This window comes from Vigna unguiculata, chromosome 5 (assembly GCF_037176805.1).
Source record: "Vigna unguiculata cultivar grain cowpea cultivar isolate G323 ecotype 2 chromosome 5, ASM3717680v1, whole genome shotgun sequence".
In the NCBI taxonomy this organism is placed as follows: Eukaryota; Viridiplantae; Streptophyta; class Magnoliopsida; order Fabales; family Fabaceae; genus Vigna; species Vigna unguiculata.
In genome coordinates this window covers 7,957,791-7,979,939 of record NC_140796.1, presented here as the reverse complement: position 1 = coordinate 7,979,939, position 22,149 = coordinate 7,957,791, and the positions used below count along the sequence as shown (strand labels likewise).

The following is a 22,149-nucleotide window of genomic DNA, read 5'->3' as shown; positions in this document are numbered from 1 at the left end:
AGGATAATTAAATCTTAAAATAATGCCAGAAATGTTAAATACCAAAAAAATTGATTGAGAATTAAATTTGTCCTTTTAATTAAGGAAGCCGCTTCATAAAAAAAAAGTAAATCGCAACTAATATTGAATGTAATAGTTTTGGGTAGGTATATTTTAATACCAAAATATATATAATTCAAATATAACTTTTATTTATATATATATATATATATATATATATATATATATATATATATATATATATATATATATATATATATATATATATTAAAATGACGGACGGATCGAGTTTTAATCCATTAGTCTATTTTGGTCCAACTCAATCCTTATGTTGAGCTAAAGTTACATAAGTTTTCATTTAAATAACAATATGATAATTAGGGTGACATTTTTCTATTTGTGTATTATTTAGTAACTTAGCAATTATTTATCCATATTTAGTTATTTCTAATTGAATATTGATTGTTTTGTTTGATATGATGTATGTTTATCGAGAATGATACTATGAAATCACATAATGTGGTGAATTAATTTATTATTCAACAAATGATGATGTTGTAAGTAATAATTAGAAAGATATTAGTGTGATGAACATACAGTGTAGATATTAATGAGAAAGGTACTGGGGAATTGTTAATGTGTGTGTAAGTATTAAACCAAGGAATTTAAAGAGATATTTGAATTTTAAGTAAATTTGAATTAGATAAACAAATATATCATATTACAGATGATGAAGGTTTTTAATATTAAATTAATGGTTAAAATCAATGGTACTTATCTATTTATGTAAGAAATTACTAATGTCATAAGAAGTTGTTAGCTATATAGTGTAACAAACCATAATAAATAGTAGACTTAAAGTCTAAACTTAATTGTCATTTTTGAAAAATAATTAATACTTTACATCTTTTTAATGAGATGTATAATCATTAATAAGCTTAATGTGTGAATTGATGTTAATTATTGTATATTTAATTGAATGATTATTTCTTCTAATATTTATTTTGTTATAATTGTGTATTGATACGTCAATAGATAAATATATAAACAAAATATTTAATAAATACAATTTTTATTTGAATATTTATTTTGTATCCTTAAATTCTATAATAACACTCGTGATATAAATATAGTTTAAATCATGAATAATTAGTTTGAATTCAATAAATACATTATACATAATAGATATAAAAGTCAATAGAATGGAAAAAGTAGAATATGTATTATATAAATATATGCTACCATAATACCGTTAAATATTCTATTTATTCCAATGATATATATATATATATATATATATATATATATATATATATATATATATTTAGTTATTAAATTTTATAATATTGACTTTATATTCAATAAAACAATCCTATGATTATTGATAGAAAAAAATATATATGTTGAATATATAAGTGTTTTTTTATAATGACATTCAACTATAAATTGTTATGTACTATCATTAATCTTAGTAATAAATACTTTATATAAAGCATTTAATTTATAAGTTTTAATTAGTTAACATATAAAATCTCTTACTTTGACCATGTATTATTGTTCCAGTGTTAACCCTTTATTGACTGAATTTATTTGGAACAAATCCTGCTAAAAAAGAAGTGAAAGATATTACATATGCAACATGTTATAGTAAGAAGAGTAATTGTTGATATAAACAATTACTGTGATATTTTTGAAAAGAAGGTGGAGGAGTTGGCGGGCGTAATATTTTGGTATAAAAAAAAGATGCAAAGTGTTTGATTATTATATGAATATATGAATATGATATGATATTAACGTGTTCCGGTTTGGTGTGTTTGACTATTGGAGAGTGGATGCACCAACCACAACGACAGTGCCATCTCAGAAACTGATGCAGATGTTTTTTCATCTTAATTTAATCAGAAGATTAATGAAACCGGAAAGCACAAAAATAAGTTTTCAATGAATGATTAAGTATTATCATTAATATTATCTCATTATGGTGACAGAATGATCTAGCTAATAAGTTCCCCACGGGCTCTCTCTTTTTGACTTCGGATTTTCGTTCATTGTTGAAGGCCTTTCACTTCACTTTTCAGATTTCAAGGTTATTCACTTTTGCAAGTTTTGACATTTCAATCACCCCACCCCACCTTCGAAAGTGAGATTCTTTCTTTCTCTCTCTGTCATTTCTGAATTTTTGGATAAGGATTTCATTGCAATAATTGGCTGTTGTGGTGTATGATTCTCTTACAGCCAAAAACTTCAATGTTGTAACTTTGTGTTTTAATTATCTGGGAAAGTTAAGTCTGACAAGTTTGGCAACTTTGATCTTCCTCCCACTTTCAAACCAGAGAAATCAGCCAAAGCTATTGTATGATGCTTTTTTTAGTTTTCTACTTTTACGTTTCATTGATGTTTCTTGGGAAAATGACATACACATGACCGGGTTTCTACTTTCAGTATTTTTGAAGTTCTAACTTTATCCTGTTTTATGAGATTTTAGATCAATAAAGTATTCATTTTATTTTCTGAATGTGTGTTGTGAATGAATCTTATTCCTTGCAATGTTCCAATTTCAATACCCCCTTTATTCATCATCCCTTCCATTTAGTTGCTTTTCAGGATATACTGTGATGCCGGCTCTGAGAATTCATGGATATGCCTTGGCTCTTTCGTTTTGTCTTATCACCTTCATAGCAGCATCACAACGAACAGACCCTTCAGAAGGTCAATATGCTTTACTTTACACCTTCAAATTTTTTCACTTTGTTCTTTCTGGCCTGTGATTTTAGACACTAGACAAGAGAGCTCAAGTAGAAATTTCAGTCCAAATAGGGAGGAATATGTTACCCCTTTTTTCCCTTCTGATAGAAATGAATTTGTTTTTTTTTTGTAATGATTAGGTTAGGGAGAAAGTGTTCTGAGTGTATACCATTTCACTTTCCTTTATCTGATACTTGTAATTTGCTTTGGTATTAAAAAATTTGAACCTTAGTGATTAACCTGTATTTTTTCCTATTTGTAGTTAATGCGCTGATTGACATCAAGAAAAGTTTGATTGATCGTAAGCACAATCTTAAGAACTGGAATAAAGGAGACCCGTGTACAAGAAACTGGACTGGGGTTTGGTGTTTTGATAAGACGGGAGATGATGGGTATCTCCATGTTCGTGAGATGTATGGATTTTTTCTCTTTCTGTTTTCTTTTTGTTCTTAATTTCAATGTTTTAACTTAGATGCAGTAAAGGGTTATTTATTTACACATAGCACAGAGTTTATATTACAGGGGTTGCTAAATTTTGATTGTTTTGTGTGATCTAATTTTACTGAAGCTACTTAATGACAATGAATCTCTCGGGAAATCTATCACCTCAGCTTGGTCAGCTATCTCATCTTGAGATAATGTGAGTTGCGTCATTTTGTTCTTCAGAAACAAATTATGTATCAGAAGAAACAGTGACAATATTTATGGCATGCTGATATTTTGATTGTTTTATGCTTGAAGGGATTTCATGTGGAACAATCTGACAGGCACGATACCCAAGGAGATTGGAAACATTAAAACATTGAAACTCTTGTAAGAACTTTAACATAGAAGATGAATTATTAGTGTTGATCCTCATCAAGTTTTTATTTTAAGGTGGTCTTGTCTGTGCTGCTTGATATGGTGTATTTCTTTCAAGGGGTGTAATTAATGAAAGTTTATGATGCAACCATACAAACAGAGCAAATACTGTTTCCAACATATGTATGATTTTTCTTCTCTGCTATAACAGGAAGAGTTATTCTGATGCATTTTCTATGCAGGCTCTTGAATGGCAATATGTTATCTGGGAGTTTACCAGACGAGCTTGGCAACCTTCCAAATTTAAATAGATTCCAAGTAGACGAAAACCAATTGTCTGGTTCTCTACCAGATTCACTAGCCAACATGACTAGTGTTAAACACCTGTGAGTGGATCTCTTAGCCAAAAAACTATCAATTCAGCTTGGAGGTTGATTTCTTACATGTAATTTATCATTCTCATATTGTATATTTTCAGTCACCTGAACAACAACTCATTTAGTGGTCAACTTCCATCTACACTTTCAAAGCTATCAAATCTGATGCATTTGTGAGTATTGAACTCATTTATTTTCTTACATTTACAGTGTTTCAAATCCTCCATTGCATCTTGGGGTGCATCTCCGGATTGACCCTTTTTACAAGTTTGTACTGATTATTTTTGTTGAAATGACTTTATAGGCTTGTGGACAACAATAACTTATCTGGAAATCTTCCACCAGAATACTCCATGTTAAAGGGATTGGCAATACTGTATGTTCTCCTTCCCAACTTTTAGATTTGTTTCATTTATCAGCTTCATTTTATACATTTGTATATTACTGCAATTTGGACGCTGTGCTTAAATTGTGGAGGAGGATTAGTGAAATGATAAAATCATGCTCTGCTATGATAAGCCAGATTTCGCATGATATTTAAACAAATGGCTCATGAACATATAGGTATACATACTAGGGAGGTTATAATAAGAATATGACTGTAGAGTTCTGGATGATCCATGGAGGATTAAATGAAAAAAGAAAAAATGTATAACATTGTGTGTCCTTTGTTCTGGAAAACTTAGGCTGATTTAAGAGTTTAGGAGAAAGGATTTTCCTTATTGTTGCAACAAGTTCATGACCCTTGCATATATATGCCCTCACCTTGGCCAGAAAAAGAGTTTAAGATACAGTTTCTGATTTTCATATTTACTTGTTTCCCTTGCAGCCAGCTTGATAACAACAACTTCAGCGGGAATGGAATTCCTTCTACCTATGCAAACTTAACCAGGCTCGTGAAATTGTAAGTATTTTTAACATTACTACTTGTCCTTTTATTTTATTTTTTTCACTTAATGTAGGATGTTACACATATTAAATGACTGATTATTTTAGCTAATATTTCCTCTTTGATTTAACAGAAGTCTAAGAAACTGCAGTCTGCAAGGAGCTATTCCTGATTTCAGTTCAATACCCAAACTTACCTATTTGTATGTTTGATGATACCTATTGCTTTATGTTGTGCCGAATGGTGTGAAATCATATTCCTATTTTTTCTACCAATTCATTTGTGACTGGTTTATGTTTTCTAGAGATCTTAGCTGGAATCAGTTCACTGGACCCTTATCATCAAATAAGCTAGCAGACAATATGACAACTATGTATGTAAATAGCCCAACTTTTCTATGTATTTTCTATTTATAATGCTCTTGGTTTCCTTTTCTATTTCACAATATTTATTTAACTTAATGCAAGGCATAATCAAATTGAGAGATGAGCTTATTTTCACTCAATTGCAGTGATCTTTCCAATAATCTTTTCAACGGATCTATTCCTCGAAACTACTCGTATCCTCATCTTCAAAAACTGTGAGAATATCAACCTTTATTTCACATAATATTTATACAATTGTTACATAACAACATATTGAACTCTTCTACAATCTAGATAGACTTTCATACAAGTTCAATTCTTTGCACATTGGGTTGAATTTTTGTTTTCATTGCCAAACACAGGTCACTTGCGAACAATTTAATGTCAGGGTCCATCCCTGCTAGCATATGGCAGAATATGTCCTTCGGTGTGAAAGATAAACTTATAATGTAACTTCTTTATCTAGATTACTACTTCAGTCTCAAGGAATGTGGACATTTTGCATTAAACTAGTATATTGACTGCGTTCTTTTCAATGTAAGCTTATATGTTTGTCTTATCCTTGCAGAGATCTCCATAACAACTCATTTGAGGATGTTTTGGGAAATCTTAACCCCCCGGCAAATGTTACCTTAAGGTATTCTTATTACTTTTGTTTCGTTACATGGAATGTAACACATTATCTGATTTTCTCTCTCTCTATGGCTCTGGCTCATACCATGTTCTAGATATTATATACATATATTTCTGCTTAATTTTTATTCTATGATTCGTTTTTACTATGAAAGACAGTGTCGAAGCTATGATTTGCCTTTGTTGTGGCATACATTTCATATTAGTTCTTTCTCTTTTCCTTGAAGGCTTTCTGGTAATCCTATATGCAAGAACTCCAACACACAAAGTGTTGGTCAATACTGTGGACCTGAAGAAGATAAGGCAGCTCAAGACTCGACAAACTCTACTGTTTGTCCCGTTCAATCTTGTCCATTTAATGACTTTTATGAATACGCCCCCAACTCCCCAGTTCCTTGCTATTGTGCTGCACCTCTGAGAATTGGATACAGGCTGAAAAGTCCAAGTTTTTCTTACTTTGCTCCCTATAGATCTAGTTTTGAACACTACATAACAGACTCCTTAAAACTACACCTCTACCAACTATCAGTAGATTCAGTAGCTTGGGAAGAGGGACCTCGTCTTAGAATGTATTTGAAACTCTTCCCTTCCTATAATGATTCCCGTTCTAATGTGTTCAACGAAAGTGAGGTTCGTCGGATTAGCAGCCTATTCACATCATGGCGATTTCCTCGCACTGATTTTTTTGGACCATATGAACTCCTGAACTTCACTCTTCTCGGACCTTATGAAAATAGTAAGTTTCTTAACTCAACATGTTATAACTTTTTATCATGTAAGCGAATGCATAATAAATTCTTGATCACTTAACCATATTATTATCGTTGCATCTTCCCACCAAATGTGTGTACTGTTTAGCACAACAATTCTACAAGAAATACTATTTTCTGCTGGTAGTAGTGATTGGCAATATAATATGCAGACTGCAAACAGATTATACAGTATTACTATTTATATTATTCTCATATTCATATTAGTTTAAATTTTCTATTCTTTTATGTACCATTCTTTAACTGAGATATTAATCCTTTCATTGGTAAAAGAAAAAAAAAAGGTAAGTATCTTGATCCTAGAAAAATAGGAGTAACAGAGAAATAGGTTTCCTTTGCTTCTGTCTAGCATTAGCATTTATGGCAATTTTTGGCAACTCAAATTTGGTTAATAAATTTACTCCCTCTGCTGAGTTTCTCTAATTTAACTTTAATTTTATTGTTATAGTAATTATTCATTCGGAGAAGGGAAAAGTTAGCGTTGGCATAAAAGTTGCTGTTGCAATAGCAGCTGCTGCTTGTGCTTTAGCAATATCTGCAATAATCATTCTCCTGATTACTAGAAGAAGGATGAAATACCACAAGAAGATTTCCAGGAAATGTATGTGCAAGTTTTCTAAAGCTTTCTGCTGACTATCTCATTTTGGATTGTTTTTTTTTAAGAAAGAGGTCTAAAATACTTATTTCTTTTGCAGCTACTACTAATTTATCCATCAAAATAGATGGCATGAAATCATTTACCTACAAAGAACTGGCTCTTGCTACTAACAAATTTAATATCTCAACTAAAGTTGGTCAAGGAGGTTATGGGAATGTCTATAAAGGCATTTTATCTGATGAAAGTTTTGTGGCGGTTAAGCGAGCAGAAGCAGGTTCCTTACAAGGACAAAGGGAGTTCTTGACTGAGATTGAGCTTTTATCAAGGTTACACCATCGAAATCTTGTCTCGCTGATTGGATACTGTAATGAAGAAGGGGAGCAGGTATCTAGCTTATAGAGTAAATGAGAAAATAATTTGTTCTGCATGAATCTGAATACGATAATTTTTGCCATATTAGCTTTGCACTCGACACTGATTTCAATAGTATTCTCACATATATATTCTTTTTGTTGATTCAGATGCTGGTTTATGAATTCATGCCCAATGGCACCTTAAGGGACTGGATTTCTGGTATGAAATTGTGCATAATAACTTTTTTCCTCTGACATGTTTTCTGCTTTCCAGTTTTGGGCTTCAGTTATAAAAGTATTTTATATGCTCATGCAATTTAGAATATCACTTGGTAAACTTCTTGGATCTGTATAGCAAGTTTAATAGCTTTTGGTCAGATTTTTTTATAGTTGATACGCTTCTGCAGAATTATTGAGGAAAATCTCCTTTCAATAAGTTATAAATTCATTCTCCATAAATACACTGCAAAAGTTTCATCTTTTACTTCTAATTGTCGAGGCTGTGGTCTTAAACAAAAGAAATCATGATCACCATGGAAGCAACTAATATAATTCATCTTCACTGTTTTGTCATTTCATCCTTTTTAGTAGAGAACAAATTAGAAATTAAAAAGGAAGAAAATTTCATGAAAAAAAGGAAAAGCAATGTTAATGCAGTAATTTAATATGAGACTGTTGATGTTCTCAATGATGTAATAAAGACATGTTATAAGTTAATGGATACTGTGGTGAGGCAGGTAGAAGTAGAAAAACAAAGGGGAGCCTAAATTTTAGTACGAGGTTGAGAATTGCAATGGGAGCAGCCAAAGGCATACTGTATCTTCATACAGAGGCTAACCCTCCTATATTCCACAGAGATATTAAAGCCAGTAACATTCTTCTGGACTCCAAGTTCACTGCTAAAGTGGCCGATTTTGGACTCTCACGGCTTGTACCAGACTTAGATGAAGAAGGAACTGCTCCTAAATATGTGTCAACAGTTGTGAGAGGAACTCCGGTAAGTTTCTTAAAAGAATTAGGGAATAATTGGACAATGATATTTTGAGAACTAATTTTTGACAACTTTCTCTCATAACCTGACGTGACATCTTCTGAATGGTTTTGGAATATAAAGAAATGAGAAAATGAAAAGCCATTTAAAAGATGTCACCTCAAGTTATATGATAAAGTTGTCAAAATTTAGTTGTTAAAAAATTATTTTCCATACTGAAAAGCAATACAGTCAGAATATAATGATTACTTGGTAATTTGGCTGCAGGGTTACCTGGACCCAGAATATTTATTGACTCATAAGCTGACAGACAAATGTGATGTCTATAGCCTGGGAATTGTGTATCTAGAGCTTTTAACAGGCATGCAACCAATATCTCATGGGAAAAACATTGTTCGCGAGGTACCTTTCTTTCTGTCTCTATCTGATCATCAAATCATCAAAAACATTGAATAGTAAACTAATCATAAGAATTTTATTCTACGGCCTGCACATTTGAATTCTCTTATATCTGATTTATTCAGAAACCATACAGAAAGTTATGAATAATGGTGCACAATTTGATGTCAGGTTAACATGGCTCGTCAATCTGGCACAGTATACTCCATCATAGACAGCAGAATTGGGTTGTATACATCTGAATGCTTGGAAAAATTCTTAACTCTGGCCCTCAGTTGCTGCCAAGACCATCCAGAGGAGAGACCATCAATGATAGATGTGGTGAGGACACTGGAAGATATCATTGCAATGTTGCCTGAAGCTGAAACAGTTTTCTCAGATGTTAGCTTAGACAGTTCTGGCAACATAGCACCACCCTCATCATCAGCATCAGCATCAACATCAGCATCGCATGTAACAAGGGAGGAGCAACACATGTCCTCCTATGTGTCAGGAAGTGATCTTGTCAGTGATGTCATTCCCACCATTGTTCCTCGCTGATGCTGTCCTTTGCCATCCTCTTTCTCATATTCTGAAAAATGTAATTATAATATTTTTTGTACCAAGATTTTGATAGATGGTAAAGCTAGGAAGTTCCCATTTGGGATCTTGTAAATTTCATACTTGTAACTGTAACCGAATACTATACAATTGGTGGTGAAAAGAAGAAGAGAATGATACAACTACTACAGTTTTTTTATTTTTTTAAAAATGTATATGTTTCATTTCACCCAATCAAAATCCAAGTACATATCCAGTTTATCATATTGTTCTTCCTAGGCCTGTTACAGATTTGTTTTATTGAGAACACTTTTTATCAATAATCCTTAACTGCAGATCAAGATGCTTCTACACATCTTATTGGTGAACATTACAATCTATTCAAAAAGTGATTAAATCATAAAATACCTTCATGGTATTTTGGAGTCAAAGATTCTAATAACAAATTAATATCACAATTAGAACAACATAAAAACTAAAATAAAAACAAGAATATGAGATAATATTAATGGATGATTAAAGAAAGAAAAACAAAGGTTGAGAAAACTTAAAAAAGAATGTCAAAAGGTGAACCACTTATAAAAGTAGAGAAAGACTTTATATTTCTCCAAAATCATAAAAAGTCAAACTAGGCACCTTGAAAAAGAAAAAATCGTAACATCAAGACTTTAAGACTTCACAGCCACCAACATTGAAGTGATTTACAAATATGGTTTACTTTATCCATCAAAGGCTCTGATCATTCCACTCTCCAATTAACGGCTGGAAAAAAATTAAATCATAATAAACAACACATCCAAGGAATTATATTATTTTTATAAGATTTTATTTTTTTTCAATTATATTTATTATATAACTTTTTCGGGGTGAAGTTATGGGATAAGGGATTTCATGATTAATATAACATAAATTACATCTTAACTAAAGTATTTAGCATCTTCTTTTATTTTCTTATTGTTTTCATATAACATCCTTAACTACTACACAGAAATAACAATAAATATTTATAATATCTCTATTAAAGAGTAAATCAATTCAACAAAATCAGCTCATATATTAAATTAATAAGCTTAATAAAATAAATATTTGCATAGTTAAGTCTTATCTACTTATGAAACTAAACATGAGGGCTGAACTATATATATATATATATATATATATATATATATATATATATATATATATATATATATATATATATATATATATATAAAATATAGTACAGTAATATATGTAAATAAGTCATCACTATAGAAAGAAAGAAAAAAAAAAAACCCACATTAGAGTTCCCATTTCCCAAATGAATGAATCAACAATGGATTGCTTCACCTCAAAAGTTTCAGTTCTTCTCCTACTCTTGCTATCTGCAGTGGTATTGCCCAAAGGCAACTGTAGAACGCATAGTTGCAATGAAAACGATCAATCGGCCTTGTTAATCTTCAAACATCATGTTGTAGACCCTTTAGACTACCTCTCCTCTTGGTCTGATGAAAAACATTGTTGTGCATGGAAAGGAGTGCAGTGTGATAATGTGACAGGAAGAGTTACAACACTTGATCTCAACAACCAATACTTGCAAGGTGAAATCAACCTATCTCTTCTTCAAATTCAATTTTTGACTTACTTGAACTTGAGTTGCAATAGTTTTACAGCTCTAAGTCTTACAAACTCAAACTACCAATCACTAGTCAAACCTTCTAATGCTTATGCTAACTTCTCTAGCCTCAAGTACCTGGACTTGTCCTTTAATGAAGATCTTCAGTTGGATAATCTTCAATGGCTTTCTCATCTTTCTTCATTGCAATGCCTCAATCTCAGTGCGATTTATCTTGAAAGTCAAACAAATTGGCTTCAAACCATGGCCATGCTTCCTTCTCTTTTGGAGTTGAGATTGTCAATGTGTCGTCTAAAAAGCATCAGCCCTTCTGTCAAGTTCGTGAATTTTACTTCACTACTCACTCTTGACCTGTCTCAGAACAGTTTCTACTCCGATTTGCCTTATTGGCTGTTTAATATTAGTAGTGACATCTCTCATATTGACCTTAGCTCCAATGGTTTGAGGGGCCAAATACCCAAGACTTTGTTAAATCTTAGAAAGCTTAAATCATTAAGATTGGATGACAATGGACTTACAGGACCTATTCCAGATTGGTTAGGGGAACATCAACATCTGCAGCATCTTAATCTAACTGAGAATCTGTTTAATGGTTCCTTTCCTTCAAGTCTAGGAAATCTCTCATCCTTGACACAATTTGGAGTTAGCTCTGATTCATTGAGTGGTAGTCTTCCAAACAGCATCGGCCAGCTCTTTAACTTGAGGAGTTTATACATCGGAGGATCCCTGTCAGGAGTTCTATCTGAAAAGCATTTTTACAAACTCTTCAATTTAGAATCACTTGTCTTGCTTTCAGCTTTTTCATTTGATTTGGATCCCAACTGGATTCCTCCTTTTCAGCTCCATGAAGTTGACCTGAGAAACACAATTCTTGGTCCAACTTTTCCAGAATGGCTATACACACAGAGGACGCTAGAAACTCTAGATGTTTCTTCCTCAGGAATATCACCCACAAACGCAGACAGGTTTTGGAGCTTTTTAGCCAATGTCAGATCAATTAGATTGTCCAATAACAACATTAGTGCTGATTTATCAAATGTCACTCTAAATTCTGCATATATAATTATGGATCAGAATAATTTCACAGGAGGGCTACCACTTATATCATCAAATGTCTTGTATTTAGATCTATCTTACAATTTCCTGTCTGGAACCATTTCCAATATGTTGTGCTCTAGATTGGGAAGGAAAATGAATACATTATATTACCTGGATATATCTCATAATCTTTTGACGGGAGGAATTCCCGATTGTGGGGAGAATTGTAGAGGTTTGACTTTACTTAAGATTAACAACAATAAACTAGGTGGTGAAATTCCTCCACCAATGGATTTGCACAAGAACAACTTTTCTGGAAATCCACTGGACATTTCAAGCTTTAAGTCATTGGCATACTTGAACCTTGCAGAAAACAATTTTTCTGGGGTTGTACCAACAAAGATTCCAAAGAGCATTCAAGGGCTGATATTGAGAGGCAATGAATTTAGCGGCAATATTCCAGCAGAACTATGTAGTCTCCCTTCCCTAAGAATACTTGATCTTTCACAAAATAAACTTTCCGGATCTATTCCTTCTTGTATATGTAACGTCCCATTTAATTTATAAACACAATTAAAGGAAACGTCGCACATAAGATAGTAAAATCACGCAGTCCTGGGGTTCCCAACATCACCCTTACAAAACCAGGCACACCACGATGCCAACAAAAGCAGGATAACAGTTTAACTAAGAGTTTACAATCTAAAGACAACGAATACAGGGGCCATAGCCCTAAAGAAGACATCACGAAGAGAAGTGTAAGATCCAGCCCAGACGGCTAAGCGGTGGAATCACCATTCCCCTGTTGACCACGAGAACTTCGCCCATCTGCTACCATCAACCAAGTCGATGATCATCGCAAGAAAGAACAGCCACATACAACACAACCATGCAACGAAACGGGTAAGCTAGAGCCAACAACATATTCATCATATAGTCAAAAGTATTTCCATCATTTCACATCCATATAATCAACCAAACATGTTATGACTCCCAATCAATACACTACGACTCGACTCGACTCATCCGGATACATATAACTTGGTCGGATTCAGCGGATGCTTGCACTTGTGGTGGATACCTCTGCTCGACCCTGAGCTGCTCATCTCCGAGCTATGTGTTACAAGTATTATGATGAATCAAATTTTCCTCACCACAAGGTTAGCCCTTACTGGATTTCAGGCCTCTTGCTACTCTCACCACAGGAGTCAGTCCGCTCTAGGTGAGACTAACTGGCTCCTCAGAGTGTCAGGATGCAACCTTACCTTGGATCCTTATCTAGTTATACAGATGGGGCACCACCATGGACACCCACTAATAGGGGCCATGGAATTACGTCCCGACCACTGAAGCGCAATCCTGAAAGTCCCACCTAGAGACCCCAAGGAATTATGCACTGACGCGGACCAACATACATAAACAACCAATAATTTATACATATGTTGCACACAAGATTTCAACCCAACACCCATAACAAGATTCCATTCTCATATGTTGAATCGCTACCAACTCGTTATTCCCAATCATGAGTAAAGTGTTTCTCCTCATAACATAACCATGCCCCTGATTTACCAACCATCAAGATTTATTGTTACTCATACCAAACTTGTCACTCCAATTTCATGAAACATCTCATACCATTATCATGTGCCCGTCACATCAAAACTCACAACTCACCACTCGCCCGCCACACCACTTATATAGGCAATCCAGTTCATAAATTTGAAGATAAAACCCATACAAGCATGTTGTTCACTTTTTAAAAACCAAGAATCATTGAGACCAAACCATTTCTCGCCCAGCATCTTGCTCAGGCAGAGAGGTCTCGCCCAGGCGAGGAGGACCCTCGCTCAGGCGAGCTCCCTTCGCCTAGGCGAGAGCTCGACTTCCAGCCTGGGAACCCTGCGCGCGTTCTCGCTTAGGCGAGACTCTCTTCGCTTAAGCGAGACGTTCGCTCGCCCAAAACGTACAGTGGGTCGCCTGGGCGACCCTTCGCGAAGAAACACTTAGGCGAGTCCCTGTAACTCTCGCCTGGGCGAGACAGGTTCGCCTGGGCGAGACAGGTTCGCCTGGGCGAGTCTATCAGACTCTGCCATAAACACAGTTCCATTTCCAGACAACAAATCAACTCACACCATACATTCACAGTCACATATAAGCACGAAACAACCACGAAACAACATTCAAGCAAGCATTTTTATACTGAACAAGAGGGTTCTAGCTTCCCTTACCTGGGAATAGCTAGCAAAATGACCCGACGCACCCTTTACCGAACACACGATCACAGCGACTAAAAGAGCGAACGTAAGGGCTGAAAAGATGGCTGAACAGAAGCACGATATGGTCACTAGGAACCCTAGCTGGAAAAAAAAACGGAATGAGCAAAAGAAACAGTATGGGTTTGCCACAACACTTACATGGAGTAGGAAACAACCTCGAACTAGCTCGAAGACGGCAGAACCCTAACCCTAGCAGAGCGTTACGTGAGAGCAAGGGGATGACGGCTGGTTCTTTTCTGAAAGTGAATGAAATGTGGAATTAGGGCAACACTAAGGATTCTTATATCATGGGCCAGCCTTTAGGTCCATTGTTGCATGGCAGCCCTTAGAATTAAGGACAGAGTTACGTAAACAGATTTTAATGGGCCTTACAGTATACTCAATTATAGTCTCTCGGATGGTGCTGGAACAATAGAATCTCATCTTAAGTTCAGTTTTTTGTATTATTTGGGAGGTAGAGGGGTGGAGTATGAAGGTGGTTGGGTACTCGGAACTCTAGACCTTTCAACAAACAACTTGTCTGGAGAAATCCCACCACAACTTTTTAACCTCACTCGGTTGGCTGGTTTGAACTTGTCCAGAAATCATTTGGTGGGAAAGATACCAAGCAATATTGGTGGCATGACAAATTTGGAGTGGCTTGATCTCTCCAACAATCATCTTTCAGGGGAAATTCCGGCAGCCATATCTAAGTTGATGTTCCTAGGTTTGCTGAATCTATCATACAATGATTTAAGTGGAGAAATCCCATCAGGGGGGCAACTTGATACGTTAACTTTATGGAGCTATATTGGGAATCCCAAACTTTGTGGAGCTCCTCTTCTAAAGAACTGTTCTGAGAAAGTAAATGAAGAGAAGGTAAACCATGAAGAAGGATCAAACGATTCTCTAAATGAGTCACTCTACATTGGGATTGGAGTTGGGTATTTTGCTGGCTTATGCGGAGTTTGGTATTCTTTGCTCTTCCATAGAGCATGGAGACACAAATATTTTCAGTTCCTGGATAATATCCTCGACTGGCTTTATGTGTTTGTGGCTCTCAAGTTAAATAAGTTTCGTGAGTTAAGAGCAAGTTCAAGATGAAGTGAAGAGCTTTTGGAAAAGTGGTAATGTCAAAGAATACATTTAAATTACTCATTTTTGTCTTTGAATGTTAGGTGATTTTTTAAAATGGTAAGTGTTGCTCGACATTTGTTTGCAATTGAAAGTATACGTGTAAGGCTTTTTATTTGAATATTAACAATATCTCAACTAAGATGGTCAAGGAGGTTACGCGAACGTCTATAGTTTCATTTTATCTTATTAAATCCGTGGTCATTAACAGAAGATCCCTTACTAGAATAAAAATAGTTTTTGACTCAAATCAAAGTTTTATCAAGGTTTGTTTCGATTCTAATTCCGTCAAGATATTGCTATGATTAATTATCGTTTTTAAGATATTGTTTGCTATGTAAACTGAAATTTCATCATAATTTTATTTTTAGAAGACATATCAAAAAGTTGTAGGAGTAAGCAATATGATAATCGACTCTATCAATGTTGATGAATTTGAGTTCGGAACATTGACGTAGGAGTTGAGTTACATTCAATAATTTTATTTTATATTGCTTAAGAGTTATGATCAAATGCAGTATGAATACTTTTTATTTTTTTTATCTTTCAAAGTGTCTTTTAAAAACAAAATTGTAACTATATTCCAAATTCTAAAGGAAATAATACTTTGAATATAATTATTGTTGACTGAGATTACAGCAAGGTTAAACTAACAAAATCTTAGTTTCACTAATTGAAAATTATTATAAAGAGAACCTGAAACCTAGGTTTTCTATATCATCTTGCAACAAGTTTTATTTGACGTTAAAAATATGCACCAATAAAAAACTAATGTTCGATTAAACATACAACATAGGTAAACATGATTGTCCTCTATCTTGTTTTAACATTATCTTATATGTTAGTTTTGTCTGTTGATTAACTTTGGCGTATAAGTATTGAATTGATGTAAATTAATTAATGAACTTATTATTAATATTAAGAGACAAATGAATTGATTGCTACAACTTTATTAATTATGTTAATATTGTTTGATATTATTAAGATATTGCTCTTAGTTAAAATATTTTGGCTTAGTCTATATTTTTTTAATATTTTTCATTATAAGTATATTGTATTGTAATATATGTATTTTCAACACAAGGAAAATTACTTCTATATCTAATTTTTATTACATTCAAAAGGTATAAGAGTCATGAACTATAGTCTATTTTAGCGAAATTTGTTTTTTGTTGGATTTATTGTTCCACCCGTTATCGGGTCACTATTGGACCACCCAATAATATTTAGTTTTATACCCAAGTTGGATATACATTAACTTAAGGAGGAGTGTTGGAAGTCTCGCATGAACTAAAGATAATCTAATTCATAATATATAAAAAGTGTAAACCTCAACTTACAAACTGATTTTATACAGTTGAATTATGCTTAAAGTTCACATCTTAATATGATATCAAAGCTAAAGTTTCCATATAATTCATATATTTTTTTTTTCACTGTTGGAGCCACCGGTTAATTGAGAGACCCAACCAATCGGATCGTCCGCATCAGGCGACCACCATACTACCAATATTACCATCATCAGAGCATCCACACGCTCTCACACGCTATTCAAAGTCTCAACTTGTTTCTAGATGTTATAATTGTTTTTGTCAAATGATTTTATTTATCATTGATTTTATTGAAAAAGGTAAATGAATTGTGGTTATAAAAAGCTTAACAATTTTGAAGTATCATAGGTTAAATTATTAGTATTTTGGATCATATATATATATATATATATATATATATATATATATATATATATATATATATATATACCATAAATAATATTTTGATTTTTGAGGATGGGTCAAATTAAAATTATTAAAGTTTGGAATATAATTTATAGAAGTTATAAAGTGAGTTATGGTCCCATGATAGCGTCTAATATTCTTATCGAAAAAGAGAATAGGTCTTCCAAGATGACATGAAGAGATTAGATTGCTGGTTTGTGAATAAAATTGAAGGAAGATCCGCTGTAGAATATTATCCGGTACTTTAATCAATAAGAACATAAGAAAATAAGTGTCGAAGAGTATATAAGAAATTCAAAGTATATTGGGTGCCTCTTATTTATAGGCATGTGTAAATAGTTAATATAATTAATTGATAATAATATTATTATTTGAGATATTGTAACGTCCCATTTAATTAATAAGCGTAATTAAAGAAATGCTACACATAAATAGTATAACAACGCAGTCTTGGGGTCCTTAACGTCACCCCTATAAAACTAGGCACACCACAATGCCAACAGAAAACAGTTGAAAAGTCTAACAGATGAAGTAGAGTAATAAGCAGAAAATAATACATGGGTCATAGTCCTAAAGAAAAGCCTATCAAGAAATAAGGTCCAGTTTATGCTATGCAGCAGAACTATCACCTTCATGTTGCCCACGGGTGTTCCTCGCATCTGCTCACACCAACAAGTTGATGATCATCGCAAAAGAGAGTACCACACAGCAGAACACACAACAACGAAAGTAGGGTAAGCTAGAGCACAAAAGATTTCATCCATACAACCAAATATATATATTCACAATTCCATATACACATATCAACTAAGCATGTTATGAATTTCCAAATAATACACTAAGACACGACTCGACTCATCCGGATACATATAATTTGGTCGGATTCAGCGGATGCTTGCACTTGTGGTGGATACCTCTACTCATCCCCGAGCTGCTCACCCCCGAGCTATGTGTCACAAGTGTTACAATGAATCAATTTCCCTCACCACAAGGTTAGTCCTTAATGAATTTCAGGCCTCCTGCTACTCTCACCACATGAGTCAGTCCACTCTAGGTGAGACTAACTAACTCCTTAGAGTGTCAAGATGCAACCTTACCTTGAATCCTTACCTAGTTATACAGATGGGGCACCACCATAGACACCCACTAACAGGGGTCATGGAATTACGTCCCGACCACTAAAGCGCGACCCTGAAAGTCTCACCTAGAAACTCCAAGAAATTATGCACTGACACGGACTAAACATGCCCAACCAATCAAGAAAGATTCATCATGCAAATTATACATATATATCGCATACTAGTTCTTCATAATCCATCCCTTTCATTTTTCCAGTAAATCCATACCAGTTCATCATTCTCAACCAACATAGTGAAATTCCATCTCATGTCGATGTCGTGTCAATTTAATACCAACCACCTCATTCATTTCACATGCGAAGGTTCACGCCCAAAACCATCATTTACAATTCATGAATCACATCACTCATGCATATTTATTTGTCTCATGCATTTAACACAATAATCAACATCCAAGCAAGCATAAACCATTTCAGAATTTCAGAAACAACCACACAAACACATTGTCTCGCCCATCTCCTCGCTCAGGCTGAAGGGTCTCGCTCAGGCGAGCCCCCTTCGCCTAGGTGAGGGCTCAAAAAAGGACGCAGGAGCTCACACGGGATCTCACTTAGGCGAGACCCCTCTCGCTTGGGCGAGACGTTCGCTCGCTCAGAAAATTGAGCGAGTCGCCTGGGCGACCTGTCGCGTAAAAAGGGTCTGGGCGAGTCCCTGTCCATCTCGCCTAGGCGAGACTGGCTCACTTGGGCGAGATTATCAGGTCTCGCCACTGTTTTCCTGCAACAACCACCCACACCAGTCCAAAACAACAGATTCATGCGTTCACAGCTAACATAACATCACACCAACCACATAATCTCTAAATACAGTCAAACAACATGGAAAACGGAATATATGACTAAGTCATAGCTTCCCTACCTGGAAATTGCTAGCACGAGACCTCGACCCTAAACAGCGGAAAGCGGCAACTCAAGTAGCGACTTAAGGTGCTGAATGAAATGAGAGACAACGGGAAGTGAATTACCCAGCGTAGCAGTAGCAGAACTATGAGCACGAATGAAAGGATACTTACGTAGACGAAGAGAGCTGGTTCGAACTTGTGTGCTCACGGTGGTGCCAAACCCTAGCAGAGATAGAAGGACGACTGCAACTCTTAGGACCAGGAACAACTTTTCTGAAAATGAGAATGAGTATTAGGTTTAGGGCAGACTTAGGGGTTTTATCTGTTGGGTCAGCCTTAGACCCACTTACAAGAGCAACCCCTTTAATTTAGGGTAGAGGGAACAACACAATTTTTAATGGACCTTACACATATTATATGCATATCAATTTGAATTTATTATAAGAATTATATATATATATATATATATATATATATATATATATATATATATATTATGAGAATAATTATATTGATTTAATGTTAGAGGGAAGGGAAGTATATAATGTAATTGAAAGCTAAAATGGAGTTTATTGGAAATTAAATGAATTACAATGAACTTCGAAAAATAAAGAGAACAAAATACTCTATTTAAGTACTTCAACATATGTAAACAGTTAAAAAATAATAATAATCAAACCCTACTGAATTAAGAAGATTTGATGATTCCAATAATGGAAGAACAAGTAATAATAGAATGTAAATTATCAAGGATATACAAAGAATTTGAACAAGTTGATCCAAAATCGGTGACAAGAGAAATAAAACCTTTTTTATTTTTCATTAGTACGTAATTCTCTCAGGATTACATCACAATCACATAATTTCAAGTGCAATGTCAACTTTTGTGACCTCAAGACTGAAATTAACTACACGTCTCAGATTATTTCCTACAGATTCCAACAACGTGTCTTATAACTGTCCCCTCAATGTTTACTTGTCATATTTTCAAAATTTCATGTTAGTGATCATTTTCAAGATTGTTTCAATAAATCAAACATATAATCTTATTAACTTTCACATGTTTCTTTCAGAATCTACACATGTAAACTTGTTCCCACGATCTCAAATTTTATATCTAGAGACAAAATTCATGTGTAAGTTATTTTTTTATTAAGGAAAGTGATTTTTTTACTACTAAATTTTGACAACTTTATCTTATAATTTTAGTGTTATTTTTTAATTGATTTCCATTTTTCTACTTTTTCTTTTTCAATATTTCAAAATCACTTAAGAAATGATACCTCATGTTATTAATTAGGAATTTTTTTATAAATATTTGAAAAATAATTATCCAATTATATCCTGTTAACATTTGTTTGAATCAAAAGAGAGACAGAAAAAAAAAAGAAAAAAAAAAAGGAAAGGAAAGATAATGACTATAAGGTTAAATTTGTAATACATGTAATTACTATAATAAAATACATTTTTATATATGTTTAAAAATTAGTTTGATATATATATATATATATATATATATATATATTAAATATAAATAAGAGTTAAAATAAATTTTGAATTGAAAAATTATTGTCAAATTCTAATAAATAAATATTTCAAAATAATAATGTATCATAAAAAATAATTTTATAAAAAATCATTTTATTTTATTTTTTATTTTTTTATGTTAGGAAAAGCTATTGCTTTTTAATTTAATATATAATATATTAATATATTAATAAAACATTAATAATATAAGGATTAAATATGTTTTTGTCCCTGAATTTTGGAATTAGCTCATCTCGAAACTTTGAATCAATTTAGTTCTTCATCTTTCGAAATATGCTATTTAATCCTTTTAATCAAATTTTGTTAAGTTTATTTGACATTTGAAGCGTGTTTCATATCAGTATTTGACTTAACATTAGAGCAAAAACGTGTCAAACAATATAAACAACTTAAATACAATCCTGAAATGCGTTCGAAACATTAAATAAACCTAACAAAATTTGATTAAAATGATTAAATTCACGTATTTCGAAAAATGAAGGACTAAATCAGTCCAAAATTTCGAAATAGACAAAGGACCAAAAATATATTCAATCCATAATATAATTATTATAAACATTGTCATAAATAAACAAAATAATAATAACATATTCATAAACATAGTCTATTATTATCAAAAAGGGAAGTTAACGAAATTGGTCACAACTCAATGTTCTCTGTTCACACTACTTTCCAGGTTTCATATATAGTCACCTATGAACTGAGACCTAAAAATAAGATTTTTTTTTTCTCAACTAATAACATACTTTATTATGCAAATGGTAAATTTCAATTCCCAAAAAATGAAATCATGACGTCCTCTTGACTTATAACTATTAAACAGGTTTTGTTATAAGAAAAACTACATCAAAATTAAATTTTCATTACCGAATTCTGACTTTTATACAATAAACCAGTGATCTTCTTTTATCGACTTATATGTAATTGAAAAACATGATCATAAAAAGAAAGAGTTTAGACTTCATAGTGGTTTTTGTCTCTGTACTGAGCTTTACAACTCCTCAACTACATATAGTTGATTGTATTCTTGAAAGACTCTCATTATTTCCATAATCAAAGTAGTGGTACAAGAAAATTGGAACCATAATCACACACTTTTCATTTTTTTATAATTAAAAAGAAAATAAAACATGTAAACTTTATAAAACGTGACATCTTTCATCTTTCTTTTTACATTTTCCCTTCAAACTACCAGACGTAAAAAGCTTGAATAAATACACAAACAGACGTCATTGAATAGTGAAGCTGAACATATCCTTACTAAAACATTTACTGTGAGGGCTGAAATATATATATAGGTGTATGTAGTTAAGTCATTATCACCATAGAAAGAAAAAACCCACATTAGAGTTCTCATTTCCCAAATGAATGAATCAACA

At 33.3% G+C, this 22,149-nt stretch overlaps 2 protein-coding genes and 1 long non-coding RNA gene across 9 annotated transcripts; 2 read left to right on the top strand and 1 right to left on the bottom strand.

The window, feature by feature from the left end:
- Positions 1-1,936: 1,936 nt before the first annotated feature.
- Positions 1,937-9,725, top strand: LOC114185434 (Leucine-rich repeat protein kinase family protein). Of its 5 annotated transcripts, none has more exons than XM_028073150.2 (22): positions 1,937-2,140; positions 2,236-2,353; positions 2,605-2,709; positions 3,008-3,158; positions 3,314-3,385; positions 3,487-3,558; positions 3,789-3,932; positions 4,025-4,096; positions 4,228-4,299; positions 4,753-4,827; positions 4,946-5,014; positions 5,117-5,185; positions 5,324-5,392; positions 5,540-5,626; positions 5,746-5,814; positions 6,038-6,546; positions 7,029-7,181; positions 7,276-7,562; positions 7,700-7,751; positions 8,269-8,528; positions 8,790-8,924; positions 9,093-9,725. In XM_028073150.2, exons 3-22 carry the CDS (start codon positions 2,616-2,618, stop codon positions 9,459-9,461), a joined length of 2,880 nt encoding a protein of 959 aa, XP_027928951.1. In that variant the 5' UTR covers positions 1,937-2,140; positions 2,236-2,353; positions 2,605-2,615; the 3' UTR covers positions 9,462-9,725. The 5 variants fall into 5 exon arrangements, with proteins under 5 accessions (XP_027928951.1, XP_027928952.1, XP_027928949.1 ...); XM_028073151.2 differs by having other exon boundaries at positions 2,594-2,709; XM_028073148.2 differs by lacking the exon at positions 2,236-2,353 and having other exon boundaries at positions 2,594-2,709.
- LOC146886026 (uncharacterized) lies at positions 8,768-14,903 on the bottom strand. 3 transcript variants are annotated; one of them, XR_014995238.1, is made up of 5 exons: positions 14,766-14,903; positions 14,532-14,629; positions 14,346-14,437; positions 10,791-12,942; positions 8,768-9,492 (listed from the first exon to the last, which is right to left on the bottom strand). It is a non-coding gene; the product is annotated as an uncharacterized LOC146886026 (long non-coding RNA). The 3 variants fall into 3 exon arrangements; XR_014995236.1 differs by lacking the exon at positions 14,766-14,903 and having other exon boundaries at positions 14,532-14,765; XR_014995237.1 differs by lacking the exons at positions 10,791-12,942; positions 14,766-14,903 and having other exon boundaries at positions 14,532-14,765.
- Positions 10,777-15,581, top strand: LOC114183998 (receptor-like protein EIX2). Its single transcript, XM_028071226.2, has 2 exons — positions 10,777-12,658; positions 14,749-15,581. Exons 1-2 carry the CDS (start codon positions 10,777-10,779, stop codon positions 15,474-15,476), a joined length of 2,610 nt encoding a protein of 869 aa, XP_027927027.2. The 3' UTR covers positions 15,477-15,581.
- The last annotated feature ends 6,568 nt before the right edge of the window (positions 15,582-22,149 follow it).